This window comes from Diplotaxodon limnothrissa, linkage group LG4 (genome assembly GCF_057381915.1).
Source record: "Diplotaxodon limnothrissa isolate DT_005_m linkage group LG4, D_limnothrissa_male_GT1.1, whole genome shotgun sequence".
In the NCBI taxonomy this organism is placed as follows: Eukaryota; Metazoa; Chordata; class Actinopteri; order Cichliformes; family Cichlidae; genus Diplotaxodon; species Diplotaxodon limnothrissa.
The window spans coordinates 781,191-793,334 of NC_140599.1; the positions used below are offsets into that span (position 1 = coordinate 781,191).

The 12,144-nt window shown below is 46.4% G+C and overlaps 1 protein-coding gene across 1 annotated transcript; it reads right to left on the reverse strand.

Annotated features, from left to right (window-relative positions):
- Positions 1-1,924: 1,924 nt before the first annotated feature.
- On the reverse strand, positions 1,925-12,144 carry ppp1r35 (protein phosphatase 1, regulatory subunit 35). Its single transcript, XM_085351236.1, has 6 exons — positions 12,093-12,144; positions 9,490-9,724; positions 7,644-7,731; positions 4,405-4,520; positions 4,240-4,330; positions 1,925-3,780 (listed from the first exon to the last, which is right to left on the reverse strand). The coding sequence occupies exons 2-6, from the start codon at positions 9,721-9,723 to the stop codon at positions 3,479-3,481; spliced, it is 831 nt and encodes a 276-aa protein (XP_085207362.1). The 5' UTR covers position 9,724; positions 12,093-12,144; the 3' UTR covers positions 1,925-3,478.

Sequence of the window (12,144 nt, forward strand, 5' to 3'; positions counted from 1 at the left end):
CTGTTACCTTGTTAAAGCAATGATCATACTGCAGATTATATTATGCTGGTAAAATACTTTTGTTCATCCCCACACCATGAAGTCTAGAAGTTTAAAGGAAGTAGCGTTGGTTACTGTTCCCAGTGAAAACACAGGTTCTGATCGATGCCACGTTCTGGCCCGCATCCTGAATTCAGACGTACGAACTCTGAATATGGGAAACAACGTTTGGGCTCACGTGGTTCTCGTGCATGCAGAAGAGTCTGTGGGGGACATGCGGTGAGTCGTGTGTTAAAGCGCTGTCAGAGAAGATCTCAGTATAATAATACTCGAGTATATAATACTCGAGTATAACAAACACTCGCCCACATGCTTGATGCTAGTCCCGAGTTGGTCCCTGCTGCCTCAGTATGTATGTGCACGACTTGTGTAGGCGAAGCGTGGAGAAGTGTTGTATAAAGAGCTTTGATTGCTCGGGTAGGATAGAGAGGTGTCACATAAACAGTGTCAGCGTTGTTTATCAGCTGGTTCAGTCCCAACTAAACTGTCCTACATGAAGCCTCTGATGGGTAAGCACGAATGACCACAGACCTTCAGCATTGTTGTTTCACCATGAACTGGCCACCATCAGGTGCTCGCCGCGAGAGCCGAGGAGCAGCTGCAGAGAGACGAGCTCACAACACCCCATCACTGATGGAGCACGTTTAGTTTGCTGACCAGCCTGTGAAATACTGGGAGCCTGATCGCATGATAATGTAACCAAACTCTGGATGCTGCACAGAAAAACAGCATGGCAGCAGTGCAGTTTGGGGGCAGGACCATGGGGCTGGTTTCTAACATTCAGCTGCTTCATATAACTGAAGGAAGGAAAGACGCTACGAGACCGTCTAGATAAACATCCGCTGCCATCGACCAGGATGATGAAGGTGAAATGAGTGAACGTGTCATCAAACAGCCGAGGTTTGAGTGTATAGACGGGCCCATCACATCATCACTAACAAAAGCTTTGGTGTGAACTCTCACTGAGTTTGTACAATACTTATATCAGAATCAGAAAGGGCTTTATTGCCAAATGTTGAGCAGGTTTACAACATTAGGTACTTAGTGCAAACATACTGTCATATAACGCTTAAATAGACATGAGAATAAGAATTAAAAGTGCTACGTAGATAGATATATACATGATATATACATGAGTGCAGGTGGTGATCAGTGCCAACATGGAATGATGCAGTGACACAGCGTAGGGTCATGTGTTAGTGGCGGGGACAGTCATGTGGTTATTGTTCATGTGTCCAACAGCAGAGGGGAAGAAACGGTTCTTATGGCGAGAGGTTCTGGTGCGAATGGACCGGAGCCTCCTGCCTGAGGGGAGCAGGTCAAACAGACTGTGTCCAGGGTGAGAAGGGTCAGCTGAGATCCGAGCTGCACGCCGCAGTGTCCTGGAGGTGTACAGGTCCTGCAGAGATGGGAGTCTGCAGCCAATCACCTTCTCAGCAGAGCGCACAACACGCTGCAGTCTCTGTTTGTCCCTGATAGTGGCTCCAGCGTACCACACGGTGATGGAGGAGGTGAGGATGGACTCGATGATTGCAGTGTAGAATTGCATCATCGTCCGTGTTGGCAGGTTGAATTTCTTCAGCTGCCTCAGGAAGTACATCCTCTGCTGGGCTTTCTTGATGACGGAGGTGATGGTGGGCTCCCACTTCAGGTCCTGGGTGATGGTGGTACCCAGGAAGCGGAATGAGTCCACAGAGGTGATGGGGGTGTCAGTCAGGATGATGGGAGGGAGTGGAGCTGTGTGCTTCCTGAAGTCCACAATAATCTCCACTGTCTTCTGGGCATTCAGCACCAGGTTGTTGTGGCTGCACCAGGACACCAGACGTTCAACCTCTCTCCTGTAGGCAGACTCGTCCCCGTCCGAGATGAGTCCAATAACGGTGGTGTCATCTGCAAACTTGATTAGCTTGACAGACTGGTGGGTGGAGGTGCAGCAGTTGGTGTACAGGGAGAAGAGCAGAGGAGAAAGAACACAGCCCTGAGGGGAGCCGGTGCTGATGGTGTATACAGTGCTTTATATTCATATTCCTTCGAACAATTTAACTTCTGCATGATTTATCTGAAGTTTCTAAACAAACCAAAACACAAATGGTCAGGTGTGTGGGCCTGAAAACGTGGGACAGATGGCAGCACATATTCATTGTGCAACTAACATCATTCTCTCATATATGCAACAGCTAAAAGTGTACAGGTGTGGCTCAGTGACCGGGCCCAGCTGAATCTTAATGACAGCAGTACAGCGTCTGACATCTGAGCCAAGCTTTGCTCGAGTTTCAAACGTAGAGCGAGCGGCGTGCTTTGACAGAGCAGCTCCACTCTCTCACTCCAGACTGCTGCGTTTATAAACCACCATCACATCAGCTGTCTCGCCTGTAGTTTGTCTGTGTGCTGCAGTGTTCTCTTCACCTCTCCTTCAACACAACCACACAAATGAATAACAGAAATAAAACAACCCTCAAACAGCATCGTCGTTACAGGAAATCAAATGACACAGTAAACAAATATACAAACAGATTTATTCAAACCAAATCAGTAAAAACTTTCCACCCATACGTACGTACGTGTGTGTCTGTCTGTGTGTGTGTGTGTGTGTGTGTGTGTGTGTGTGTGTGTGTGTCTCTGTGTCTGTCTGTGTGTGTGAGAGATTGTAGAAAAAGTTTGGCAGACATTTTGACTGTAACACGTAAAAACCTGAAACATGGTGGAGGAGACTTCATTTATACAACAGAGCTGATATAGAGACGAGCAGCTGAGCCCCGAAGAGAAAACAAACTGAAGGTTTTATTTAAATGATGCTAAAATATGACTTTGACCTGAGCTCACCCCACACACACACACACGCGCGCACACGCACGCACGCACACGCACGCACGCACACACACGCACACACACGCGCACGCACACGCACACACACAGGGGAAAATGTTTTTTTCACGCTAAGATCAATTGTTATCGTTTTCTATCCGTTTCTAAGGAAACATGTTTTCATTTACATAGTTACATGAAAGATTTACAACAAATACACTTTGACCACTTTATCCTGAAATGATTTTAGCTAAATAGATCAGTAAATGTGTTTACTAAGCATGTCTTTACCTGCAGTAAATCTCAGGCTGCGTCTGAAAAACACGTCGAGGACACAAAGTCATCTCCTTTACTTTGGAAGGCCCCGAGCGTCTGCACTGATATATCGTCACAATGAGAGGAAAGAAATACAAAAATGTGGAACAAAAGCAAATGTGACGTCACTTCTGACATGAAGACATCACAGCGGGCGGGTCTACCAACTCTGGAAAACCTTCACAGGTCAGCCTTCCCTCACTCATCACCTCCAGTTTCAGCTCTAACAGCCAGCGTCACAGTGGCTACATCCATCTTTATCCCAGTCGGCAGTCATCCCACGTCAGGGCGTCGTCCCCCGTCAGGGCGTCGTCCCCCGTCAGGGCGTCGTCTCCCAGGACTGCTGCCGTCTGTACAGGTCAAAAGTCGCGTGGGCGGGGCAAGCTGATGTGGAGAGCTTACGGCTGAACGGGACCTCCTCTGGTGAAAGGGGCTTTTGCCTGAGCAGGTCAGAGGTTATGAAAAACAGGGAGGAGGGTCCTTTAATGTTCCTCCTTCCGCGGCACTGGGAAGGTGGAGCTAGCAGCTTATCTTGGAGCAACTGGGTTATCAGCTGATCCTCCTGCACATCCACGCTGACCAACGAAGTGAAGAGAACCTGAGAGCGAGAGACGTTCACCTCTACAGAGGACATGAGCAGAGGGACACGAAAGACAGACAACAAAAAGGTGAGTAACAACTCACAGACTGCTGAAAACATTCCCTCCTGTTACTCCTGTCACTCACACCACGGACTATTAAACGCTCCACACTGCGGCCTTTTTCTCCTTTGTTTGTTTATAACGCCACAACCAGGCGGCTGGCGTAGTATACAGAAACATGTGGGCGCAGTATGGCCTCGAGGTCAAAGTGGGAGACGCCCCCTAGAGTGGTGGAGAACGGCTGAAAGTACTGAGAGTCATTCGGTCACTCGAGAGGGCGTCCGCAGACTGACTCTTTATTACTATTGTTACTGATTTCATCAGCTTTGCACCTGTAACATCAGAAGTCTACACACAGGATGAATGAGGTGCTTTTCATTCACAGCAGAGAAACAGCTGTTAGTGACCATTAAACAAGACAACATAGGATCTGTGTTACCTTCAGTAGCTCTAGCATTGATGCGATTCTTCGTGCTCTCTGACTTCTGTAGAGTTTGCTGAATTGCCCTCTGGGAGTCAAACTGAGCGTCCTGTAGGACAGCAGATACATGAGCATTAGCAGCTGTTAATCAGCTGACTGACCACTGAATAAAACTGTGCACACCTGCAGTGACTGAAGCCGAGTCTTCAGAGCCAGGGTGGTGTTTAGCTCCGCCCTCTCCAGACAGCTCAGGTCGTGAGTGGATGTTGGAGCAGGAGGTTCCACCACATGTCTGAGGCCTACAACAAGCAGCAGACAGGACAAGACTGAGTCATTCATCCAGTTTAGTAAACCAGTAAGGCCATGGATACTCAGCTGTTCCCCAACAAAACAAAAACGAGCTGTTGATATTTCAGGAAGCTGTACGGTTTTCACATAAAGGCTCTGTGGGGTCTCAAATACATACACACAGTCACTTAAACCTTTTAATAAGTGAATGAGGCGGAGCCTCGGTGCTTCCACAGACTGCTGGAACAAAAGCATCACTGTCCACTAGTGGTGCAACGGATCACGATTGATCCGAAATCCGAACCGATCCCACTCCACGGTTCGGCACACACGTGAAAAAAGTATGTGTATGGTGGCGTGGTGGGTCTGTCGAGCGGTAGCTATGCTCAGCGCTAGCGGTCCAAGTGGAGGAGCAGAGGAGTATTTAAGCAGCCCTTTGCTGCCCAGCCCGACGGCTAAAGCTGTTACAGAAGCTGCTGGGGTGTGTAGCTGCAGACGGGAGGCTGTATTCTGTCTGCAAAACAAGGGGTTTAATAGTCAACGTGTTAGTTGACGCATCGATGCCGTGCAGCCCCACACACGGGGCGATCCGCGGTAACTAGTTAACGGAGATTCACCGCGTTGATGCAGTTATGGCATTAACGTCATTTTAACAAGATTTACGCTGACAGCACCAGTTTGAACTGTGATGAACGTGCTATGACATCCCGTCGCGCGTCCACTTCAGTGAGAAGATCACTACAAGCATGTGTGAGCAGGAAAAGTTCAACGTTGTGGCTGAGCTGTCCCACGCATCTTCTGTTGCACTAACTACGACCTCCAGGGCAACGGAAAGCCACGTGACCGCTCGTTATATCACAGCGGTAGATACAAAGCCCTGCACTGCATCTTAATTTGTTTTTATATAATTGTGTGGAATGAGCTGAATGTTTTTAACAGGCAAAAAGTACTTAAATAAGTTAATAAGTAAATGTTAAAATTTTCTGTTTTTTGCTGATCCGTGACTTAAAACCGTGATCCGATGTGCTTTACACCCCTGCAGCTCACACTTCACATTGTGCTTGGTGATCAATGTTAAAGACACACAACAACACAAGCTTGTCTCACATGGTGCAGAGAAAACAAAACGTAACACATGAATGAGCAGGTGTGGCTCAGTACTTCGTCCGTGCAGTCCATAATCTCAAACTGTAAAATACTGGCAGCCTCCTGCAGCAGAGGCACCTGTGGCATACATTTTAAAATCTCTGCCTTTGAATTTGAGGTTGCGATCAGTGAGATTCACACTCGTCCCAAAGTCTGAACAAATGCACGTGTGGTAGGGCTGCACGATATTAGGAAAACCTGCGATGTGCGATAACTGTGATCAATACTGCGATAGCGATATGACTTGCGATAAAATAAATTGCAAAACAAACAAAAAACGAATACATAATTTCCGTTTTACTGCAACAGTTTTATTTAATGAAAGCTGCTGTTAGCAGAGTAACAACAAAGTGCACTTTAACATTGAAACATTGCCCCATAAAAAAATTCTGAGGCTTGAATTTTGAAAGACATCCTTCCTGGTCTCTAGAATTAGTTTTAAGTAAACATAACTTAAATTATACTGCAAATGATCTCAGTGCAGCTGTTCATCATTTTATCTCTCACCAAGTAGTTATGATGCAAGTCGAAACTGGAGAGGAAACTTTACTGTAGTGCTGGCGTAGCTTCAGCTTGGCTCAGTTCAAACATGTTTCGAATATTTGTGGAATGGCGACGTGGGAAAAGTCGTTTCGTGAGGGGATGCGGTATCTCCGGTCCACTTTATGTATCAGACTGGTGAAGCCGTCTCTGCTAACTGCATTTACAGGCATCATGTCTTTGTCAAAAATGTGTAATGGCCTCTGTTATTTCTTTGTAGCGCTTCGACGTTTTCTCATAAGTTGTTCCACTTGAAAAACTCTGATACAGAGACGGCTGTTGCTGCGGCGCTCTTTGTCTAACATTAGCAACATTAGCTAGCCCGGTCTTTCTGGAACTCTTCAAACTGTTCTCTGTGGTTGTGTTGAAGATGATGGTGGAGTCGTGTTTCCTCTGGTGGTTGCCACGAATGTTCGGCAAGTGTTGCAGAGCACCTGTGTTTGGAGAACGTCGTCTTTATCAAATCCAAAGTACCTCCAAATAAGCGAGGTGCTATTTTTTTAGCCACGAGTTCATAGTCAGTAGCGTTCTCGTCATGCGTCTCGCTCTCAGCCTTTACAACTATGACTCGTTGCTGCAGCGTTGTTCACTCCCCACCTGCGTAGGAGGCGGGCCTCTAATCCATTTGATTGGTTAATGCCGTGAAGGGCTCTATACGACTGGTCTAATGTATAAAGGGGGTTCTTTGATTGGTAAATTCTTTAAAGCACGTGTGTAAACATTTTAAGGTACTCCATTATCGCAGTTTACGTCGTCTTTTGCGATGGGCCCATCGCACAGGCTGATATTGCGATGACAATGAATTTTCGATTTATTGTGCAGGCCTAACGTGTGGTATCTATTTGGCAATGCTACATCGCTTTGTTCCAGAGTTACTGCAGTCACAAATTTGGGTTTCCAGGCCAGCCGCCGACCTGCCTCCCCAGCAGGGGGATGACACCTCATAGCTTTTTACAGCTGAGGGGTGAGAGCTATACCACAATATAGCCATTCAAATATAATGATCTCAAAGGCCGGTGTCCTGCAGGTGTTAGACGTGTCCTTGATCCATCACAGCTGATTCAAACGGCTAAATGACGTCCTCAGCATCTGTGAAAGTTCTCCAGAGGCCTGCTAATGAACTTAGCTGACCCAGGGTAAGATCTAAAACCTGCAGGACAGCGGCCCTCGAGGCCCAGAGCTGGACACTCTGTACACATTTTTTGTACCAATCTGTGTGGCCCTGCGATGGACCCGTGTAAAGTACACCCTGCGCTCGCCAACTGGGACAGGCTCCGCCTCAGGAAACATCTTTTTCTGCTGGGCTGGGTCCAGGTTTGTTCACAGTCAAGAGTTTGAGCGAGAAGGTTTGACACAGTGACTCCACCAGAGATCCCCTGCACACGATGGCATCTTCCATACCAAGTGCATCTGACTTTACCTTTACAGCAGCAGCAGCATGCTCTCACCTCTCAGCCAGTCCTCAAACGGGGCGTCACTGCTCGAGTCGATGTCAGGCTCTGGTGTTACTGTGATGACTGCCTCTTTACAACATACCTGCAGGACAACATAAATGTGATGTCAACACACACACAGTGTTGGGAAGGTTACTTTTAAAATGTATTCCACTACAGATTACAGATTACATGCCCCAAAATGTATTCTGTAACGTATTCCGTTACGTTACTCAATGAGAGTAATGTATTCTGAATACTTTGGATTACTTAATATATTATCATGCTTTTTACAGCTACATGAATGTGCTATTCATGTGATTTATTACTGTTACTGAAGGTCCGCGGCTCCGAACCGTAGTAAAGGGACCTCTGACTAATACGTCGGGTTCGTGTCGGGCTCGTAGCTGAAAACTAGCTTTACTTTGTTGTGCGGGTCAAGTTTGCAGTGAGAGACAGAGAGGCGCTGAAAGGCTGCTGCAACGGGACTTATTGTTTCAGAGGAAAACAGGAACACAGCGTACAGTCGAGTCTTAACAGCTTACTTACAGCTGGGCTCGTCAGGCTCTCTGTTTGGCTGCAGTGGTTATTATTATATTTACATGCTTCCAGCTCCCGTTTCTGCTCGATGACAGCTCGTACTTTTCCTTTTTCTCCCTCCTCGCTCACAGACACATAACGTGTATGGCGGTCCATCCTCCCTGCAACACGGACTACACTGCCCATCAGGCTACATGCTGTAGGGCTGTCTGTAGCATTCTGCCTGTTAGCTTAGCACAACAACAACAACAACAAAAAGGCGCTCTCTCACCCAGGAAACACGCAGAGAGAGAGCGCGTCACCCTGTAACCATGCCAACCGTAACACTGCCACCTTGAACAACAGCAGGTAGCTGTCAAACAAAACCAAACAGTCCTGACCCGCAACAATATGAAGCAGGGAAATACCGCCGTGTAATCCATTAATGTCAACAAAGTAACTGTATTCTAAATACCAGCTTTTTAAACGGTAACTGTAACAGAATACAGTTACTCATATTTTGTATTATAAATACGTAACGGCGGCACATGTATTCTGTTACTCCCCAACACTGCACACACACAGACACACAGACAGACACAGACAGACACACACACACAGACAGACACACACACACACAGAGACAGACGTACACACACAGACAGACACACACACACAGACAGACACACACAGACAGACACACACACACAGACACACAGACACACACAGACAGACACACACACACACACACACACACAGACACACACAGACACAGACACACACACACACACACACACAGACACAGACACACACACACACACACACAGACACACACACACACACACAGACACACACACAGACACAGACACACACACACACACACACACAAACACACACAGACACACACACACACACACAGACACACACACACACACACAGACACACACACAGACACAGACACACACACACACACAGACACACAGACAGACACACAGACAGACACACACACACAGACACACACACAGACAGACAGACACACACACACACACACACAGACAGACACACAAACACACACACAGACACACACACACACACACACACACAGACACATACACACACACACACACACACACACACACACACAGACAGACACACACACACACACAGACACATACACACACACACACACACACACACACACACACAGACACATACACACACACACAGACACACACACACACACACACACACACACACACACACACAGAGACACAGACAGACACACACACACACACAGACAGACAGACACACACAGACACACACACACACACACAGTCGTTACCTGTCTGTTCCTCTTCCTGTCTGTCTGTCCTTTAGGGTTGTGCTTCAGCTGTGCTCGTTCACTCTGCTGACCCTGTTTCAGTTTCTTGGGTAGTGATTGGCCGGTCTTAGGGGGGAGGCCGAGTGTGACCGATAGGTTGAGTTCAGGACAACACGTCAGGGAGGGAGAGGAGGAGAAGGGGAGAGGGACCGGGAGAGGAGATGGGGGAGGAGAATGGCCACTGGACAAACTCATGCTGACAGGAAAAAGCAGAGTGGATCACAGTGTGAGATACTCCTTAACCCTGATCATTATAATCACACAGCTTTACATATGAATATATTATAAAGACATGAAATGATCATCACAAAAACACTGCTGTGTGTTCATCAGGTGCACCAAGTACCCGGGGAACAGTCTTCAGTTATAAGGCGCATTACAAACCTGAACGTAACGGCTAACAGCTGGATGTTCCTGCTTCAGTGCAGCTGGCCAAACAAGAAGGAACCACTGAGTGGCAGCTGGATCCTACGCTCCCACTCTAACCCTCGGAAACCTGACCTGTCGCTGGCGTCACGTGTTTCACAGAGGTTTTTATTTTCAACATCTTTAAGTCCCGTAACTCCTGAACCGTTGGCTCATTTGACAGAATTCCAACAGTTACTGAAAGCAGCGCTTTGCAGTGATGATAGGGTCGTCAGTTGTTTGCGACAACAAATCGTGAGTGTGATGCAGCTCTACAGACATTTCATCCTGCATGAGGCTTCTTTTTCCCTTGGTTTTGATTGTTGGGTTGTTTTCTGTGTTCATTGTCAGGATTTGAATGTGGCGCCCTGCCTGGGATCACTGCAATGACCCTAATATCACTGAAAAAGTACAGAGTTGATGTGTTCAGGAACCATTGGAATTTTTCGTTGCACCAATGGTTCAAGAGTTCCAGTAGTTTGACCTAAAACCCAGCACTCCCATCAGTTTTAAGGGGCTACCTGTTTAGCTGCTGGGCTTTTTCTGAGCTTCCTGTTTGAAAATAGCATGTCCAAAGTGAACTGACTATTTCTGTGCAATTAGAAACAGTTCAATTCTATTTTATTCACACAGCGCCAAATCACAACACCAGTCACCTCAAGCTGCTTTATATTGTAAGGTAGACCCTCCAATAGTACAGAGTGGGCGGGGCATAGCGCTGCATCCTTACCTGGATCACTGAGAGTGTTTCCCTCATGGACCAAACTCCGTCTTTAAGTGATCCCGTAAACATGGTGCCATTTATATTACTGTATAACTGACAGCGTTGCCTTTAAAAACGAGGTGTTTCATGACACTGATGCATTAATAATATTCCTTACTGCCAAACACCTGTTTTACAAAGGACGGAGACCTTTGACCCCTTCAGTTTCCACCGACACCGGAAATGAGTCTGACCTCAGCGTAGCTGAGAAACCTAAAGCAAATATCCAGAAACCTAAAGTATGTATCAGCAGCAGAATGGAGCTAAAATAAATGTTGGTTTCAGTTCTATGAAGCTTTGAGTATTTTGGATCAGTAGCTGCTGTGTTTGTTGCATCATATTGCTGTAACTGTTTATATGCTTTATATATTCTGAGCTAAGTTGATCTATAGTGTTACATCATATTCTATAAGGATGTTATGTGTTTGTAGACTTTCTGCCCAGTTTGACCCATTTAGCAGACGTCAGCCTGTTTAAGGCTCTGATATCTATTCTGTGTGACTTACAGCAGTTATGACATGGTCTGATTTTCTCACCCAATAAAGGAATATTTCATATATCAGTCTGCTCTTCATTCTATCAGACACAGTTATCACAGCTCGTACATTTGCTTTTACACATGTATGTAAGCATTGAGCCACATTTAGTAATGACAACATATTAAACGAACAATATTTGTCTCTTATATATGATACATCTGTATACACACTGTCACAGATACTCGTCTTTGAGTGAAGATTTAAGGTGATAGGAAATATAAATGATAAATTAAATCTTTACTGAGGCTCAGTATTTGACACAGAGTTCAAACTCACTGCTGTAATAACTAATAATGATTAATATAGTAACTTTAATATTGGCCATATTATATTTACATCACCACAGTGAGATGACTTTAGTCTCATGAACAACATCAGCTAATTGTTATTTACTAACTGATCTTGAAATGACTGTTCAGTACAGAAATGTAGCCCAACAATCATGTTTTACAGCTGTATGAAACGTTTAGTGCGGTTAGTATCATGGTTGCTAGGCAACCTGAGCAGCGCGAACCGTCCCATTTCACAAGCCTCTCACTTCCGCACTTCTCGTACTTGCTAGTACCCGGCGTACGTAGTCCGCGAAGTGCGCGTACTTCGAAGCGTGCGGTCGCTGGATTGGGACACAGCCGAGGTGTCACCGGTTACCGCCTTCTCCCCGCTCTGCAGCTGCGCCAATGCAACGTGAGACTGGTTGTTTGTATTGTTTGGTTTATTTCACGGACTCGCTAACGTGCTACCCACTAACACCAACCCAGCGTCACTGTGCCGTTTGTGTTACCTGCTTTAAGGCACACCGAGGGGATCTGTGCTGCTCAGCCTCCCGCAGTTTTAACTTTATAACGGACAGAACTCACCTTCTCTTTTGAATTCCGCTCCCTGGCTTCCGCTCTTCTTCTTCTTCTTCGA